The following is a 20739-nucleotide window of genomic DNA, read 5'->3' on the forward strand; positions in this document are numbered from 1 at the left end:
TACTTGTGAGGACCTCTGCTTGGATTCATGGTGAGTGGGGCACGACGATCTGCAAGCTCACAACGCGCAGCATGTGTACGCAACACTTGGAGCTTGTAGATCCACGTGTATATCCACAGTTATCCTCTCTTCCTCTCTCTCTCTTTTTCCGGCCTACTATATTTTCACCTGTAGCCTACTTTGAGATTTGTCCTGTAGGCCTAGCTACTTTTAAACAGAGAGAGAGAGGGGGGGGGGGGGGGGGGGGGGGGTAAAGTGTCTATAGTTATAGTGAGAGTTGAGGGGGCCCAAGGGCAAGGGGGGTCATCATCACTCACCAGCCTCTTTTGTTTGAGTGTGCTGGGTCGTTACGTACAACAAGAACAACCACAACAACAGATCCACCTGTTGGTGGCGCTGTATCTGGCCAATGTGAAAAGTGTGGGATATATTCCTCAGCCTGGTATGAAAGTCTGAAAGATTCCACGTAAATTGCACACTGCCTTCATGATTTGAGTCATTTTCAAAAATCCACCTGTTGGTGGCGCTCCTGTTCTCCTGTTGAAGTAGACCACTGGCCTATGAAATAATGCAGTACAATGTGAACTTCCTTTTGTTTTGTTTATTTAAAGAAATGTACAAAGGCAATTTAAATAAATGTAAGCCACTTTAGCATATTTAATATAACAGAAATGCAATTAATATACGTGTAATTGAATAACAACATTTCTGTAATTTGCATCAGTTGAGTCCCAGTTTCAATGCATTGATTTATAAACAGTATGCAGAATGAGTACATTTAATTCAAACAAAAGTACAACTCAATACAAAAAAAGATACAATCAGGGAAACAGACCAAAAATATGTAGGCTGAATTAAGCCAAATGTTCATTGGGCCTACCCTTTTCACATTTCAATCTAAACTCAAAGGTAAAGAGAATACTACTACAAAAAAAGGAAAAGAAAAACCATACATAGATTTACAAAAGAGAAGAACAACTAACTGACAAGACTTAGTTCTGTGTTTACATAGATATGCCTAGTGACCACTTGTTGAAAGTGGTGGGTTCTAGTTTAGTGCTAACCAAAAAGAAACACAGCAAGAGGTTAGCTATTTCTCAAAAAAGTATGTTTAGATAATCACATTTCAGTTTCCATACTCAAATAACACTAAGTACGAGCCAGCGTTTTAGTTAATACTAAAACGAAGTATCGCTTAAGGACAGTGTGACAGGATGGGGTTAGCAACTTATTACTAAACGTATTTTTTGTTACACCATTTACTAAACCATCACTAAACACGGGTATATTTTACCCAATGGGGGTTAAGTTGCTGTTAAAAATGCCTTGTCATATTCAACCATAGGCCAGTAATATTGCATATCATTTTGTTATTAAACCCCTCTGGTATCTCACATTTTGTTAATTTTTTTTTGTCATGGGTGGTATGGTAATAACTATTGACTTATTAATAAAGCATAACATTCATCCACATCTATACTTGTGAGAGCCATATTTAGAACAGAAAATGTATATGAGTGTATTTGAGTTATTTTATTGTGTGTACTATATTGAAGGACATTTCTTGATTACACATTTTGTGCAGCCTGAGTCTTAACTGAGTTAATAGAGCCAATTAAGAATTCAGCCTATTGGAGCAGAAGCCAGCAAGCCAGTTAATTCAGTGTGCATTATCAGCAGCTGAGTCCAGCAGGTTTTTAGTTAGTTCACGTTCAGAGCTGGAAGCCTGAGAGCAGCTACAGTTTTTTGACCCACTTTGGAAATACTAAACCACGTTGGAAAATACTAAGACACTTCGGAAACCATACTAGACCATTTTAGAATCGTTTTTGAACACCTTTTTTTGTATCACATGTTGTTTGTTGTTCTGTACACTTTTTGTCAAGTAAAACGTTAAACTACAATGGACGTGTAGACGTGGATTCTTTTTTGGAGTCAAGCTTACTGCTTCACGGGCTTTGGAACCTATAATACTCAATAGCACCGTGTTGATTAGAATATTTCTCTCCACAGAATGAGGATTGAGGAGGCTACTGCATCATGTCCCTCTACTAGTCTAGACCAGTGCTTCTCAAACATCTTCATGTCAAGGACCCTCTAATTGATATGTATCTGGCCATGGACTGCCAATTGAAAATTACTTTGTGCCAGGGACCCCAGAAGATTTGTCAACTTTTTAGCAGATCTACAAGCTCACAATGCGTCCATGAACTTGTAGATCTGCTATTTTATTTATTTATTATTTAATATTATTTTCGAACAGCCGGTCACGGACCCCCGGAACGGACCCCACTATAAGAATCACTGGTCTTACAGTCTTACTAGACAATATTGAACTCGCAAACGGAGGCCTTTTCGGCACGACAGCTCTCGTCGAACCACTTCCCGTTGGCTGTGGTGGAGAGGACAGCGCAGTTCTGGCCACGGCCGCCATCCGGCTGCAGTGTGATCTCAGTCTCCCAGTTCTTGAAACGCACGCTGGTCCCCGACTGGTCCACCCATAGGCCGTCCGTCACGATGTCGTTGGCGCCCAACCAGATGTGCTCGTCGGGGCCGATGCTCTGGCGCACGTAGTCGTGGAGCGCGTCATTCTGGTCTCCAGTCACGGGCGTGCTCAGACTTCCGCCCTTGGCGATGCAGTCCTCACTGGCGGCGTGGTAGGTCTTCTTCGCCGCATCTTCATGCCTCTCAGGCAAACTGAAAAGGGAAAGGAAAGAGGAGACCTGGGTAATCGATTCATACATGGATATATCGCGATTTTTAATGCCACGGTATATAAATCGAATTGCAAAGTTCAGAATCGAGTTTTATTTATTTATCCCATAATAAATAATAATCTTTATTTTCCCAAAGGATATTCATCTTCGTCATATGAATAATTAAAGGAGCATTCAGTGATTTGGAAACACACCAAGGCCCGCCCTGATGATTGGCAGAAGGCCCCTCTCTATCCTGATTGGATGAAGGCTGGGCCACCTAGCCAAAAATGAAACCTATGGTTTTATGACCCCAGGGGTTAACTGGGGACAGGGAGGAACTACTTATATGGTCAGCACACTCTATAGTAGGGAGGATTATCACAACAAAACAAAAAAAGAAGATATTTGAATTATGTGAAATCACTGAATATACCTTTAAGTCAACAGGAATGCTTTTTATGTAGTATCACTGGTGTGAAGTAAGTGAGGTTTATATCAGCCACATGACGTCTCACGCCGTCAACAAACATTAAAAGTTAATGTTAAATAAAATTATTGTATGTCCCCAATTTGGAGTTACATGGCAGGTAAGCTACAACCCAAATAGACCATATTTGTCATAGATAGATAGATAGATAGATAGATTCTTTATTTTTGTGTCATGCACCAAAGGCGCCCAGCCCACAAGGACACACCATATCATTGCTTCAATATTGCATTGTGTACAAGAAACAGGTTTGTTTTGTTGTTGTTTTTTTCTTTTTACACAAACAAAACATTCTGCCATTTTTCCCACGCTTTGCATAAAAAGTCTGCTAAAGCAAAAATACGTTTCCTAAAACAAAATTCCAGTTTGTCATAGTCCTCTAACCAGAAAAAGTTAGCACAGATGGTTGTCATTTTACAAAATAATACATGTCTTAATTCTTCTTCTTTTATTTAAATATATATAGAAATATAGTTTTTACAAAAAATATAGAAAAAAGGTAAACATAAGTTTTTTCAAAAAACATCAGTTTAGAAACAACAGTTTTAACAAAAAATATAGAAAAAAGGTAAACATAAGTATTTTCAAAAAACATCAGTTTAGAAACATCAGTTTGTACAAAAAATATAGAAAAAAGATGTAATATGTACAAAAACACTGTTTCAGTGAAAAAGTTGTCATAGCTGCAGTGTGCTGTCCCCCCTAATAAGGGTCCATTTGGTTAAACGCCATAGCTGCATGGGGACCACCTGGAAGTAACCACCCTCAAGGACCACTGCATGGTGGACTGGCTTAGCTAATTAGCTACTTAGGCCTACCATTAAAGGAGTTTCTCATCCTTCTCAATTATGACTCCTGAGAAATAGACACTGTTTAGTCTCACAGTGAGAACAAATTGAGTTGATTGGTGAGTTCTCAAAATTGTCTTACCATTTCTCTTTTTAAAGGTCTCAGCTCAGTCTCTCAGTGATCACTGTTTGAGTTCTCAAAATTGTCTTACTGGATTCTCTTCTTTAGAGTCTCAGCAGGAGAGCAATGCAAGCTCTCAGCAGTGTATCTTAAAGGCGTCTTGCTTGGGAGGATGGCTTGTACAGTACAGTACAGTACAGTACAGTACAGTACAGTACAGTACAGTACAGTACAGTACAGTACAGTACAGTACAGTACAGTACAGTACAACTCACTTCAGACGGGTCTGATTTCTTTTAATTCATTTTCGGAATGAATTGGGCCTTTGAAATATAGTGGAATCAGTTTGGAAATTCCTTCATGATTAAGTCATTTGAGTCATTTAGCCACAATTTGCACCACTTAACAATACAATGTGATGACTGTAGAGTTGCAATGCCCTCCATTGACATCCCATTGGTCCCATTGCATTTACGATCTGCTTGTATTGAACGACGTTAAACTCACCAACATTGCAGCTGTAGTAGGGCAAGCTTGAATTATCCTCTTTCAATCTGAAAAGCTTTTGTTTCCTACAAATCCACCGTAAACATGTTATGAGCTACAGTACTTTCTGTCAAGAAAAACTGTGCTGTGATATGATTTTTGAGTGGCGCAACCACTTCTATAGACAGTTGTGTGTGGCTGTGTCCCTGGTTCCCTGGGTCTGTCTGTCCCTGTGTCCCTGGCTGTGTCCGAGCACAGAAAAGTGTCACTGTCGTACAGCCTAACACACAGACACACACAGGCCAGGGAGGAGGGCCAGTACAGTACAACTCACTTCAGAGTTCAGACGGGTCCGATTAATTTTTTTAGTGTTAGTTTGGAAGCACTCGTTATCAAGCATTAGGTTATTCGTTAGCTAAATATTGAAAAATAGGAGATCTATAAGCTCATAGCACGGCACTCGGTGCCGCGCTACGAGCTTGTAGATCTGCTATTTTTGAAAGATCTTGAAAATGTGTCGCAAATTTGGAATATATATTCTTTCCGTGTGAACGTTTTTAACTCAAATATTTGCTGGTCCCTGGTCCCTGCAACAACATAGTTTCTGATGGGGGTCCACGGCCAAATACAGATAATTCAGTGGGTCCTTGACGTGAAAAAGGTTGAACACCACTGACATAGAAACATAGGTTTTTCATAAAACTGTCAGGATTTAGAAGGCATTCGTAGAATCGTCCTCTGGTCTAAAATGGATTCTAATTCTCAGGGCTTCTGGGTAATCCAGTCCCAATGCAATGCCTATATATGGAGTGCGAATGTGAAGGGTGCATATAAATGCACAGCACTGCCCAAGTTGGGTGGATCTGACCACAACCTTGTTCACATCACATCCCTATACACGCCCATGGTCAAACAACTGCCAGTGACCACTAACAGTGAGAAAGTGGTCACCTGAGGCAAATGAGGTGCTGAGAGGATGCTACGAGGCCACGGACTGGGGAGTGTTCTATGACTCATATGAGGAGGACATTGATGGATTAACAGACTGTATTACGGATTACATTCAATTTTGTGTGGATGATGTCATACCCACCAAAACCGTACGCTGTTTTTCCAGCAACAAGCCCTGGGTCACTGGAGACCTAAAGGACCTTCTTAATCTAAAGAAGAGAGCCTTTAAGGCTGGTGACAGGGCGGCACTGAAGCGGGTGCAAGCAGAGTTGAAAAAGAGGATCAGTGAGACAAAAGACACCTACAGGAGGAAGGTTGAGGAGAATCTGGCACGGAATAATGTGAGGGAGGTGTGGAAGGGGCTGAAGACCATGTCTGGTCACAAGCAGTCCACCAGCCGGTCAGTGGAGGGCAACCAGGACAAAGCCAATGAATTCAACCTGTTTTTCAATAGGTTTGATATCAGCGGCTCCCAGGATAACCTTCCCCATAGCCCTCCAGCTCATATCCCAGCACAAGCCACGTTGCCTTTTCCCCCCTCCCCCCTCCCCCCTCCCCCCTCTCCTCCACCACCACTGACTGTGACTGCTGACCAGGTGAAGATTGAACTGAAGAGGCTACATCAGGGCAAGTCGGCAGGGCCCGATGGCATCAGTCCAAGGGTGCTGAGGATGTGTGCAGACCAGCTGTCAGCGGTGTTCGAGCACCTTTTCAACCTCTCGTTGAGGCTGAGGAGGGTGCCGAAGAGGTGGAAGACATCCTGCATCATCCCAGTGCCGAAAGGAGCGCATCCCAGTACTCTGAACGACTACAGGCCAGTGGTATTGACTTCACACATCATGAAAACCCTGGAGAGACTGGTTCTGCAGCACCTACGGCCGGTGGTGAGTGAGTCCCTGGACCCTCTACAGTTCGCCTACCGGGCCAAAGTTGGTGTGGAGGATGCCATCATCTACATGCTGCAGAGGGCCTACGCACATCTGGAGAAAAAAGGGAGCACGGTGAGGATCATGTTCTTTGATTTCTCCAGTGCGTTCAACACCATCCGGCCCCCCCTGCTTGCTGAGAAGCTTGCTTCTATGCATGTGGACCACAACCTGGTGGAATGGATTACAAACTATCTCACCCTGAGACCACAGTATGTGCGGCTACAAGGCTGCCAGTCAGAAGTGGTGATGGGAAGCACTGGAGTACCCCAGGGAACCGTTTTGTCACCTTTCCTGTTCACAATTTACACCTCCGACGTCAGCTTCAACTCGCCAACATGCCACCTCCAGAAGTTCTCTGATGACTCCTCCATTGTGGGCCGCATCACTGAGGACAATGACGGGGAGTACAGGAGCGTGGTGGAGAACTTCATCGGCTGGGCGGAACAGAACCACCTGCTGCTGAACATCAAGAAAACCAAAGAGCTGGTGTTCGACGCCAGGCGGAGCAAGAGGAGGACCCCAGCACCCATCACCATCCAGGGAGAGGAGGTAGAGATTGTTGACTCCTACAAGTTCCGGGGTGTCCACCTGAACAAGGACCTGGACTGGAGAGACAACACAGAGGCTGTCTACAAGAAGGGACAGAGTGGCCCAGGCCGTAGCGTAACGGTCTGGGCACCGGACTGGTGATCCAGTCGCGGTGTGCCGCGGGTTCGACTCCCGAACCCGACACGGCCTTTACCGCATGTCATCCCCCCATCTCTCTCCCGTTTCCTGTCAGCCTACTATCTGTCCCTTAAAAAATCAATAAAAAGGCGTAAGCCGCAAAAAAATATCTTAAAAAAAAAAAAAAAAAAAAAAGAAGGGACAGAGTCTTTTGGAGTGTGTAGCAGGCTACTGGTGATGTTTTACCAGTCTGTTGTGGCCAGCTTGCTGTTCTATGCAGTGGTATGCTGGGGAGGGGGCATCAAGGCCGGTGAGCTTAACAGGCTCAATAAAATGATAAACAAGGCCAGCTCTGTTGTTGGCCTCCGAATGGAGAGCCTGCAGTCAGTCACGGAGAGGAGGATCTGGGTTAAACTGGATTCATGCTGGTGTAACCCACATGTGAAATTAGGGTGTACTATATTAAATAAATAAGTCATTAAAATGCACAAGTAATTAATGACAGCAACATTGATAAATAAGCCGGGTTAAAATGGTTTCACAATGTTTAGAGTCACCTGTAAAACTGTACATGTACAAAAAACAACAACATCCCTTTAAGGGACAGGCAGGTGAAGTGACTTCCCCTTTAATGACAGTGTGTGGGGGCTGCTCTACTGAAGCTGCGGTGTGGAGAGAGAGAAGCAGACAGACAACGTCTGAACAGAAAGATGCTAAACCGATTAAAAAGGAAGAAACCTGTGATAAAAAAAACGTTTTAATGTAAACATTAGAACAGTGACACACACTTGTGTTAAGTGTTGGTCAGACTTGGGAGCACAACCTGCTCGGTTTGTTTTGAGTTTGTGCAGACCGAGTGTTTTGGTGAGTTTAAAAACAATGCATTGATTCATTGCACTAAACTTTGTGATTGAACTTTTACATGGAAACGTTTTGTATTATTTCATGAGTAAGAGTATATTGTGTATGCTTTTGATGATAAAATGTTGGTTTGTTCATGGTAAAACATGAGTGCACTTAAGGAAGCTCAGCTGGGCAGCCAGCTGCATGCTGGCAGTAATAATCAACATCAATTTGGGTCTAGTTGTGCATACTGCAGCTAGTGCTGCCAATTGACCCACAGTACCTGTGTAATTTAGTGATTTGTTTTCTTTATGACCTGTTGTACAGGTCAGGTTGTTATTGTTGGAACAACACAGTGATATGTTGGAGATCTGGATGGCGAGCTAGGAGCCCACACAGAACCTGATACAAGTAACAAGTAAGACGCGCAAACGCAAACTTTTTTTTTCTTTTTAGTTAGTAATTTTTTTAAGTTTTCTACAGTGTGTGTGTGTGTGTGTGTGTGTGTGTGTGTGTGTGGTTGTTTGTGTGTGTGTGTGTGTGTGTGTGTGTGTGTGTGTGTGCTACAGCTGCGCCCTCTGGTGGCGGGCGGGTCGTGTCACAGCGGGACAGACAGACGGACACGATCTGCAGGGTCTCATAGTTAGTGCTCAGTGCATTCGCAACCATTCTACATGCAAGTGTCCACTTTGCACGGTCAGACTACTTGAGCCACTCACTGCCAGAGCGGTAGGAGTGTTGGAGCTTGAATTTAATTATTTAATTATTTTTGGATTGAACAGTGCCAATTGCATTGAAGACACAAAGTGAACTGAAAAAGGACTGAGTTACAGTGTCACACGTTTTATTTATTTTTTGATGTTTTGGACTGAACAACTGAACTGAAAAAGGACTGAGTTAGTGTCACGTACACTTTGTTTTGATAACAGAACAATTAATTTGAACTATAACCTGATCTAAGTATAGCAAATTGTTGTATTATATTATTTCATGATTCAAGTTGTGATTTAAGGTTTTTCATTCTATTTTGATTTTTTTGGAAATGTATACCTACCTCTAGGCCTACCTGTAAAGTCTGGTTTTGCCTGTGGAGAAAAGGGAAAGAGTTAACTCAAGATATTAGGAAACAAATAGAGATTAAATAGGATTCCAAACTAGTCCCTAAAATAAGTTAATACCTATCTAAAATAGCTGACTAAAATAGTCGACTAAAATACCTGAACTTAGTTTAGAACTTAGCTACTTCTAAATTAGGATTAAGGGAAATAAAAAGGGAAAGTGGAAATTAACTTACCTTAGGATACCTGTAGGACTTTGTTTTTGTTTTATTCGGTCAAAGGTCAGTGTTATTGTGTGTTGTATGTATTGTATGTCTTTGTCTTTGTCTTATTGAGTAAAAAGTTTGCCGGTTTTACATTTAAAGTAAGAGGTCTCTTGTCTGATATTTTATTGTTCCCCACTCATTAGAACCTAGAACTAGAAAAAGTGCCCTTCCGGGCACAGGTCTCCACCAGGTTATCCACAGATCCGTGCAGTTAGAGGTAAAAACACTTTTCGGCCAGTTATAGCGCCACCTTGAGGCTGAGTTGAAATTGTTCATGTGGCATTTCGTCCTCGGCCTAGTGGGAATGTGGGTGCACAATTTCACGGAAATCACGCAATGTGTTCATGCTTTGCAGCATTTTGTTTGAAACTGAGCACTCCTGTGAACTTTGGAAGCCAATCTTAACCAATCAGGATGGAGTCTGATAAATCTGAAAGACCCGTTTCGTTGAATGGCTCTAGAGAGACTGTGTACCAATTTGCGTGATGTTTGGACAAAATCTGTAGGTGTACTGTGCAAAAACTTGTTTTGCACAAAGCGGCCTCCTGGTGGCGCTATAACAGGCCGTTCTGGAAAGTTTGGGGCAGAGGTTCATGGTTGGCATCCAGGGAGTGTGTGTGCAAAATATGGCATCGAAAAACTTGTTTTGCACAAAGTGGCCTCCTGGTGGCGCTATAACAGGCCGTTCTGGAAAGTTTGGGGCAGAGGTTCATGGTTGGCATCCAGGGAGTGTGTGTGCAAAATATGGCATCGACCGGGTTAACGGTGGCCGAGATTAGCTGTTCACGGACACACACACGGACACACACACGGACACACAAACGGACACACAAACGGACGGACGGACACGCGGACGGACGGAGTGCAAAACATACTCTCCCCACATGCCTTCGGCCTGGTGGAGACAACTAGTCCAGTGGTTAACCTCGGTGATACAGGTGCTACACTGGCAAATCCCTCCCACCCCTTCAATGAGGTGCTGCGGGATAGGACGAGCACTTTCAGCAGTAGGCTCACACTCCCCCTGATCCGCACGGAACGCTACAGACTCTTTCATGCCAACTGCCATCAGACTTTTAAATGCAAAGGCATAAGAACTGCCCCCCTCCCCCCCTCCAAATGGCATATGGTCCTTGGTTGTCTGGTCTTGTGTGATATGTCATTTGTGTCTGTTCTGTGTTTTTCTGTCTGTCCAGTAGTTTTTAGCTTTTTAGTTTCTATGCACTTTATGCTGTTGTAACACTTCAATGTCCCCTCGGGGATTAATAAAGTATATCTCATCTCATCTCATCAACTCATCGTCATGGCAGCCTCCGTGTCGCTCTGTCCTCACTTCTTGTGTCACAAGGCGTGATGCACTGACGCCCGTATATGGTGACAGAGCCACGGGTTTTGCAGGTTTTCATAGTAATCTACGGTCGCAATTACTATGCAGAATGTCCCATTTCACACAAGTTATCAAATGTATAAATTGTATAAAAATATTTTTGAAAATGGCAGATCTACAAACTCACAATGTGTCGCATCGCATGCTTGTAGGTCAGCAATTTTCAAATGGCCGAAGTGTATATAGGGCTTAATGTGGTTGATGTGTGTTAATTATAATTTAGACTCACAAGGAAACTCTCTTTAGGAGATTGTGACTTTAAGGGCGCGTTCGGAAATAGCGCACTGAGTGGGCTGCGGGTGAGCGCACTGTGCAATGCAAACTAATAGGCGAGTGCGCTCCCGGTGCGCATTTCCGAACGCACCCTTCGTCATAATCACAGAAGCATTATAATACACTCACAGGCAATTGATTGACTGGGTTTGGGACCTTGACCACCCCCTCCAGCTTGGTGGTATAAAACCAGGCTCCACCCATTGTCCTCACTTTTGTGAAACTTCTCATGCGTGAACGCACAGCATTATTTGCAAAGTCGTATCCTAATTTGAGTCAACGGACGGGAGCGGATCCTGGCACCCCGACTGCACTTCGATATTTTGTTTTCAGAGGTTTTCCAGAAAATTTCACGTAAGTGTTCATTAGTTGACCGGCGAACGGCCCTAATTTTTACACTGTACTTTATACTCTTTGTTTAGCACGTGTCCTGCAGAAGGACGCGACCGTGCTCTTGTTAGCGTTTGCTAAACTGAGCTACTCTGTGAACACAGCGAACGTGTTCCTTTTTAGCTTCCTAAACTCTGCTCTACTGTATACACAGCGGACGTGTCGACAGTTAGCACAGTTTAGCTAGGCTATAGCCACGGGTTACTGCTTCACTGTAAACACAGCAAACGTGTTCAGTTAGCCAACTTTGGCTCCACTGTGTGCACAGCAGACATGTCGACAGCGGCAAAGTTTGGCTAGGCTATAGCTACACCTGTACGCAGCAAACGCGTTGCAGGTACTAGCTGATTTTTGTCTCCACCAGGCCGAAGGCATGTGGGGAGAGTATGTTTTGCACTTCGTCCGTCCGTGTGTCCGTCCGTCCGTCCGTCCGTGTGTCCGTGTGTCCGTGAACAGCTAATCTCGGCCACCGTTAACCCGGTCGATGCCAAATTTTGCACACACACTCCCTGGATGCCAACGATGAACCTCTGCCCCAAACTTTCCAGAACGGCCTGTTATAGCGCCACCAGGAGGCCGCTTTGTGCAAAACAAGTTTTTTCACAGTACACCTACAGATTTTGTCCAAACATCACGCAAATTAGTACACAGTCTCTCTAGAGCCATTCAACGAAACGGGTCTTTCAGATTTCTCAGACTCCATCCTGATTGGTTAAGATTGGCTTCCAAAGTTCACAGGAGTGCTCAGTTTCAAACAAAATGCTGCAAATCATGAACACATCGCGTGATTTCCGTGAAATTGTGCACGCACATTCCCACTAGGCCGAGGACGAAATGCCACATGAACAATTTCAACTCAGCCTCAAGGTGGCGCTATAACTGGCCCAAAAGTGTTTTTACCTCTAACTGCACGGATCTGTGGATAACCTGGTGGAGACCTGTGCCCAGAAGGGCACTTTTTCTAGTTCCCTCTCTTTTTCTCTGGCCTAAAACTGTGAAGTGGAATAAATCTCTTTGAACAGACATCATTCGTGTTTTAACTGGACACTCTGTGGAGGTTGACATTGGTTGATTCTTTACACAATTCTTTACAACCCTTATTAGATCTTTAACTCTTGACAGCGTAAAATGATACCAATATCCAGTCCACACAATTAGAGAATGTAGAAGAATTGTTATTTTGATCAACGTCTGCCTGTTATCTCTCCTAATGGTACAGCAAAATCTTATCCAACGACATGAAAAGAGGCTAAATGTCATCAAATGGTGGTTCCGTGGCTCAAATGCCCAATAAATAAATAATGGGCCTTGATATGAAGAGGGTTGAAAAGCACTGATCTAAATGTACAAACTAACATACAGTAACGAAAGTTTTCAAATTAATGTAGTGGAGTAAAAGTAGAATATTTGCCCCTGAGATGTAGTGGTGAAAGTGAAGTAAAAGTACTGGAAATTGAAATACTCAAGTAAAATAAAATAAAACTTTCCCTATATAACGAAGTCCAACCGTTTGTGTAACTATCGTGCCAGAATGGTATACCCCTGCTTTAAAGAAGTAATGTCACATTTTTCTGGACAGCGAAGCTATGCCCAATTTTGGTCCGAATTCAAAAGAGAAAGTTTTCTTGTTAGGTTTATTTTTTCAGTTCCCATTGACAATGAATGGTGAATTTACGTCATATGTGTCTGAGCAAATCGACATACGTTACGTCATGATGATGTACGATCAGACAGACAAGAGCACCCCTCACTTCACACGGGTGTGATTTTTGAGTGGTGCAACCACTCCTATAGACGGCTATGTGTGTTCCTGGGTCCCTGTGTCCGAGCACGAAAATAGCGTTATAGCGTTTGTTCACCATCAAGTGTCACTGTTGCACAGCCTATTACACAGGCAAGGGAGGAGGGCGTGCCTTGTACAGTGCAGTACAGTACCACTCACTTCAGACAGGTCTGATCTTTTTATAATATCTATATTTACTTTTTTTGTTTGTTTTTAAAGGAGAATGATGCCTGGTGCTCTTGGAACCCTCCTCAGAACAGCGGGGGGGAGAGGTACAGATTTGCCTCCCTGCCTCTCCCCGGCCTGTGGACCCGGCAGACCGGTGAGTGTGTTGTTACAATCATGTTATTACAGTGTTACAATGTCATTAGCGTTACAATGTTATTGCAAGGTTACTACAATGTTGTTACAATGTTAAAAAACGGTTTTCGAGGGAATTTGAGTACTTCCGGTCATTCCTTTAAATTTTGAGGTAGTTGCACTTCAATATATATTCCCCAATATTTTTTACTTCTACTAACCACTACATCTCGGATCCAAATATTATACTTTTACCTCCTCTACATTTATTTGAAAACATTAGTTACTAGTTACTTTGCAGATTCTTTTTTATATTTATTACAAAACATACATTAACCACTTAGACCTGAGGACTACAAATTTCTTCTAAATCCTGACAGTTTTCTGAAAAGCCCATGTTTCTATGTCAGTCGTTCTAGATTTTAATTAAAAACGTTCGCTCTGAAAGAATATACATTCAAAGATTTGCACCACATTTTCATGATTTTTCAAAAATATCAGACCTACAAGCTCGAAGCTTGTAGGTCTGATATTTTTCAATAGCTATAAAACCAATACTTTTTTAGTTTTGCTGAAGTACATTTTAAATTCTGGACTTTCACAGAAACAGTATTTCTATACAGCGCTATTGATACTTTTACTTAAAGGACAACTTTTGATTTTTTTCAACCAAGGTTCATGTTTTAGGTTATTAGAGAAAGTAAAAGATGAGTGTACATTTTCTTTCATTTGCTACTTTCTTTCGTTTTAGCGATTTTTATCTATTTTTGACATGGGGGTGGGGGCATTCGAACATGGTGCTAAATAATGTTTTCTACTGTCAAAAATAGCTAAAATCGTTCAAACGAAACAAAGCAGCAAATGAAAATAAACCAATAAACACTCATCTTTTACTTTCTCTAATAACCTAAAACATGAACATTGGTTGAAGAAACCTTCAAGTCAGAAATGAGAGTACTTATTCCAACAATTCCATCAATACTTTTTAATAGTATGCTGTTAGAAGATTTTTTGTAGCTACAGCATTGCAGTGGCAAAGGCAATACCTTGCACTGCGAGCTGTTGTGAGCTTGTAGATCGGCTATTTTCAAAATCTTTACCTTTCTGATGTAATTACCAATTTGGCTAATGTTTGATAATTTGGGGTTGCTTTAGACGCAGCAATGTCTTATTAGTTTATTTTTATTTGTCATTTCAGAGATTTAAAAAAATAACAAATGTAGTGGAGTAAAAGCATATTTGCCTCTGAGATGTAGTGGAGTAGCAATTAGGGCGGAGCTATGCCCGATTGGGGTCCCAAATCCTAATATAAATGTGCCACGTCTCTGCGTGCGTGTGTGTGTGTGTGTGTGTGTGCGGTTGTAATACACGTAACTCAAGAACAACCGCAGTTTGCCCCACCGACTTCAAACTTGACACACGCGTTCCACACCCCCACAGGGAGTGCAGTGCCCGGCCTTGAGTCGGTGGCAAACACCGTTGTCCAGAAACAACACAAAAGGCTCTGGTCAGGCTCTGCCAGTGGACCTAATGAGCCCAAGTCTCTCACCTGTGCAATTTCCAGTCTCTGCCTCAGCCAATTGATTGCCACGGCAACCCCACACCTGTTAATTGATTACTTAACCAGTCCACTTGTCACAGTCAGTTTGCACTCTTCAGGCACAGACAGACAGATGCAGAGACCTCCATATACAGTATGGGCACAAAAGGGACCCCTTAAAACGGGTGCTATGACAAGTTGACAACGGGTATTATTAGGTTCCCTAGTTGCATCGTTCTCAAGTAGGCCGATGGGCACGTACAGGTGTAGTCATTTCTAACACTTGTTTTTAACACTTCTTTTGTTTATTTACTTTTAAAGGAAAATTATGCCTGCTGCCCTTGATGTCTGGAATGCTCCTTGGGACCCTACCGGGGGTAGGGTCAAGACTCAAGGGTCTCCCCAGCCGGTCAACGATAGTGGGCGCGCTATGTTGTCTGGAATCATCAAATGTACCGCTCAAGCTGGTACATTGAGGTACATTAGGCCCATCACAAGTATTAATACATTATTTAAATTACAATAAAAATACATGAATAGTGACAGTATCAGATCTACGAGATCAAAACGGTTTTGAGCTCCTAGATCTGCTACTTCCACTACGTTCCAACATGGGAACGAGTATGACGATTATGACTATTATCCCAAAAGTATTGCGATTATCACAAATACTTATTATGTAGTAATTGTGATGGGCCTAAGGGTGTGTGTGGGGGTGGGGGGGTGTGGGTGTGTGTGTGTGTGTGTGTGTGGGGGGGGGGGGTTGCCTGTGTGTGTGTGCGCGCATGTGTTTGCCGTGTGTGTGTTGAATCTGTTTTTGATTGGCCCGACGCGACGTGTAATCTACGAGCATGTTGAATTTGGGGCCCGACGTTGACAACGTTAAATCTACGAGCTGGACGACGCTGGATATACGTCAGTTATAGTGTAGTTCTCCCCGGGGTATGGGTTGAATCTGGGATATCGGGCATAATGGGCAGGCGGGTCGTGCAGGAACTGGGTTGTGCAGGAACCGGGTCGTACCCAGCGGTCCCTCGTGCGACCCCCGTCCATTGTGCTCTGCTACCCGGCCTCCCGTACCAAGGTCTTTAGTCTAGTTTCTCTCTTCTCTAGTTTCAGGTTTCAGATTTCATCTCTTCACATCTCTTCAAAGTACCAACTGTTGAATATCTTGTTTCCTTCCCAAGGTTGTTTCCTCCCCGCCAGGTTGGCCAAATGTTTTCCCTATCTTGTACTTTCCTTCCCGCCAGGTTGGCCAAATGTTGTCGTTTCTGTTTGATTAACCTCTTTTCGTAGTACTTTTCAGGTGGCAAAAGTTGAATTTGTGTCACTCTTCTAGTGACATAAATTAACAGATATTAATTAGACGTTGTGGTGGTGTGGATGTTAATGCACGCGTGCATGTATGCGTGTGTGTGTGCGTGTGTTTCATTCAATGAAACAATTGACGAATTTCATTTCTTCAAGACAATCTACGATTTTCATTTAATTTCCCATCATTCCTTGGAGTCCCACCATGGCAAGGTAACTATATAACCTATACTATTTGGATTAAGGGCATCTGCTAAATGCCCAAATTGTACATTGTTGATTAAATAATATTAAATATATGCACACACAGCAAGGTGTGTATATATATTTGATTTTATCAACGATGTACAATTTTGGCATTTAACAGATGCCCTTAATCCAGAACAATTTAAAGTAACAATTTAACAACTTGCTAATAATGAGCATCTTTCTCTCTTTCTTTCTCTCAAAGGTTACATAGCCTATAGGTTATATATATTAAGTGCCAGAATACATACTACTTCAACAGAAGATGATGCTGCAGATAGACGTGTTCCATATATGTCCAGACCTCATCAAACCCTGTACACTCAAGACGTGCTCCATATATGGCCAGAACAGAATTCATTCCAGATGTTGATCCGACCCACCCATGCCAAAGCGCCAGTGCTCGCCCAGCAGTCTGCCGGGGCGAGGTCGCTTCTAGCCCTCAGGACGTCTTACTGTATTATGCTTCATGTTGACTGTAATACTCTTCAAAAAGCTTCCAGATCAATCATGTATAGTATGTATAGTTGTATAGTATAATATATAATATAGTATGTATAGTTGACATAGATACTCCACTGTTACGTTCTTAGTTTATACACGATTCATGATAACTACTTTTTTATATATGTGATGTATGACATGCTTTTGTTTTTTTGCTTAATTGTAAGTCGCTCTGGATCAAGAGCGTCTGCTAAATGCCTAAATTGTAATTGTAAGACGTTCTCCATATATGGCCAGACCTCATCAGACCCTGTACACTCAAGACGTGCTCCATATATGGCTAGACCTCATCAAACCCTGTACACTCAAGACGTGCTCCATATATGGCTAGACCTCATCAGACCCTGTACACTCAAGACGTGCTCCATATATGGCCAGACCTCATCAAACCCTGTACACTCAAGACGTGCTCCATATATGGCTAGACCTCATCAAACCCTGTACACTCAAGACGTGCTCCATATATGGCTAGACCTCATCAAACCCTGTACACTCAATGTGCTCCATATATGACCAGACCTCATCAAACCCTGTACACTCAATGTGCTCCATATATGACCAGACCTCATCAGACCCTGTACACTCAAGACGTGCTCCATATATGGCCAGACCTCATCAAACCCTGTACACTCAAGACGTGCTACATATATGGCTAGACCTCATCAAATCCTGTACACCAGGGTTCCCCAATTAATTTTCCTCAACTGCCATATTTTGACTAGCGTACCAGGCTGGGGGCCGAGTCTGCACGCGCGAGGTCGAGGTCTTGCCCTGAAAATTCATTTTCAGGGCAAGACCCCATTTGAAAAGGATGCCCAGTTTGACATGCATAGGCTACTGACCCCCATTCAATGCCATTTATATCTGGGACCCTTAAAAGGGGGCGCTCTGTGGGCCGCAAATGGCCCGCGGGCCGCCTATTGGGGTACCCTGCTGTACACTCAAGACGTGCTCCATATATGGCTAGACCTCATCAAACCCTGTACACTCAAGACGTGCTCCATATATGACCAGACCTCATCAAACCCTGTACACTCAAGACGTGCTCCATATATGGCCAGACCTCATCAAACCCTGTACACTCAAGACGTGCTCCATATATGGCCAGACCTCATCAAACCCTGTACACTCAAGACGTGCTCCATATATGGCCAGACCTCATCAAATCCTGTACACTCAAGACGTGCTCCATATATGGCCAGACCTCATCAAACCCTGTACACTCAAGACGTGCTCCATATATGGCCAGACCTCATCAAATCCTGTACACTCAAGACGTGCTCCATATATGACCAGACCTCATCAAACCCTGTACACTCGATGTGCTCCATATATGACCAGACCTCATCAAATCCTGTACACTCGATGTGCTCCATATATGACCAGACCTCATCAAACCCTGTACACTCGATGTGCTCCATATATGACCAGACCTCATCAAATCCTGTACACTCAAGACGTGCTCCATATATGGCCAGACCTCATCAAATCCTGTACACTCGATGTGCTCCATATATGACCAGACCTCATCAAACCCTGTACACTCGATGTGCTCCATATATGACCAGACCTCATCAAACCCTCAAGACGTGCTCCATATATGACCAGACCTTCTCAAAGTGGGGTCCGGGCAGCGCTGGCTCGTATAGGTCACATAGGCCATGGCCCAGGGCGGCAGATTGCCCACGGTGGCAGTTGCCCCCCCCCCACACACACACAGTGGCACACACAGACATTATTAAACTACAGAATGTAAGCTCAATGTAAGTTCATTGAAAGAATATCATAAATGAATACTGAAACCAGATACAATCATTAAGGAAATGTATGCATGTATTTTGTAAACTCTTAATTTCAGATATGTTTAATCCCCCCCATGTGTTTTGCGGTCACAGGGAGAACGTTAGCAGGCCACTCCAAGCTGTTGGTCAGTGACTGGTCAGATGAGGACGTGTCAGCCTGGTTGGTAGAGGAGGGCCTGAAGGAACTGGTGGACACATTCCGAAGAAACAACATAGACGGAACAGAACTGCTTTGTCTGACCAAAGACATGTTGGCCTCAGAGCTACACATAGGTGAGGAAGACAAAGATCACAGTTTACTATACCTGTAATACAGCATGAGACATGTAAACGCAGTGTTATACTGTACGCACACTAATCCTGGCTCAGGAACAAAGGTATGGTTTGTCCAAAATGTATAAATTATTTGTGCTATGTTGGGGATCTTACTTAGCCTTCTTGCTCTCAGGCAAGGCTGTTGTTTGCATCGTTAGCAGGCAGCAGCTAGCTTGGCTAACGTAGTTCTACCACTGCTCTCTATGTGACTCTGTGGTTGTTTCACCATGTTTGCGCATTTATGAGAAATAAAAAACACTAATGTGGGAATTATTTCGGGTACCCCCTGGCTATGCGTCGCGGACCCCACTTTGGGAACCGTGAGTGAGAGAGAGACGCTCTTCTCCTTACAACAGTGTTTCACCGGATTTTACTGTTAAATAAATAAATAAATAATCTCAGCGAAAAGTTCAGACAACTCACTTCGCCGTCTCAGAAAGTGAAGACAACTCACCCTTTTGGTGAGTTGTCTGGACTTTCGGGGTGAGATGTCTTCACTTTCCGGGGTGAGTTCACCGGGGTGAGATATCCGGTATTCATGGTGACCTATATCCCTTGGAGTCTGTGGCTTCTGAAGCTTGATTTGTACGCACAAAGTACAAATCTCATAAGGCTGATTTGTTGTGTGCTATTTTCAGTGAGTGACGCGCAGGGTCATACAGCAGAGTGTAAATTCAGCATCACACCCTCCTCCCCTGTCATCCTTGACTAAAAACGAACAGCTGCTCACCATGTGAGATCGTCCCTCCCTCCCACACATTTATACGCTCTAAAAACCTCATTGACACTAGTATACACAATACCTGTTTGTAACGCTTGCTGCTCTTTCAGTAAAGTCAGCTCCTGAACAATGTCATTAATCTGTTTCTTCATCTCCTCAATTACAGCATTGAGCGCAGCGTCTGTTTGAAGTAAGGAGCAACATCATTAATCTACAGCAAAAACAGCAACACAGCCAACACTCATGTTTATTTCCAATCCAATCCACTTTATGTATAGACCACATTTAAAAACAGTGTTGTTGAAAAGTGCTGTACGTACTACGTACACTCAAAGCTTTGCTTTGTCAAGATAAAAGCAGTCTTACCTTTTCTGCCATTCTTTTTCTTTGGGGAGTTCTGCTGGAGTGTGGAGTGTGCCAACAGCACAACACACAGCACGAGGAACATATCTCTAGAATCCATAGTGCTCTGCTCACAGTATCAATGCTCCGGTGGAAGTAAATCCAGTTTTGATAGATGGAAGGTGAATAACAACAGCTCTCTGTGCCTACTACGAGGACAGGACATGGACTGCATGTGTTTTACACAATGAATGTCGGCACAGCGTTGCACAAGGAAGTCGATCTCAGAGAGGAGAAATGTTTTACAGATGTGGAACAGCCACGTTGTGTTTCTTTTGAAATGATGACAAGAGATGGATGAACAGCGTTGTGCACGGTAGGCTTAACATGTTTAGGATAGCTGCATACATCCCAAATTACTATAGTGCCAGCTAGAATACCAGAATTATGCCCCAGTGTGCAGTGCACCAATTTCAGCAACATCATATTGCTAATTGGGGAGAAATATATTTTTAAAAGGAAATTATTTCA

General features: G+C 43.2%; 1 protein-coding gene across 1 annotated transcript; it reads right to left on the reverse strand.

The window, feature by feature from the left end:
• Positions 1–1879: 1879 nt before the first annotated feature.
• Positions 1880–20444, reverse strand: clec3ba (C-type lectin domain family 3, member Ba). The gene is given in 4 exon segments (XM_083760488.1): positions 1880–2674; positions 2677–2697; positions 19949–20047; positions 20233–20444. Coding segments are annotated over 4 exon segments (570 nt in total). The 5' UTR covers positions 20330–20444; the 3' UTR covers positions 1880–2321.
• Positions 20445–20739: the final 295 nt, after the last annotated feature.

This window comes from Protomyctophum parallelum (assembly GCF_964188405.1).
Source record: "Protomyctophum parallelum genome assembly, chromosome: 3".
NCBI classification, from domain to species: domain Eukaryota; kingdom Metazoa; phylum Chordata; class Actinopteri; order Myctophiformes; family Myctophidae; genus Protomyctophum; species Protomyctophum parallelum.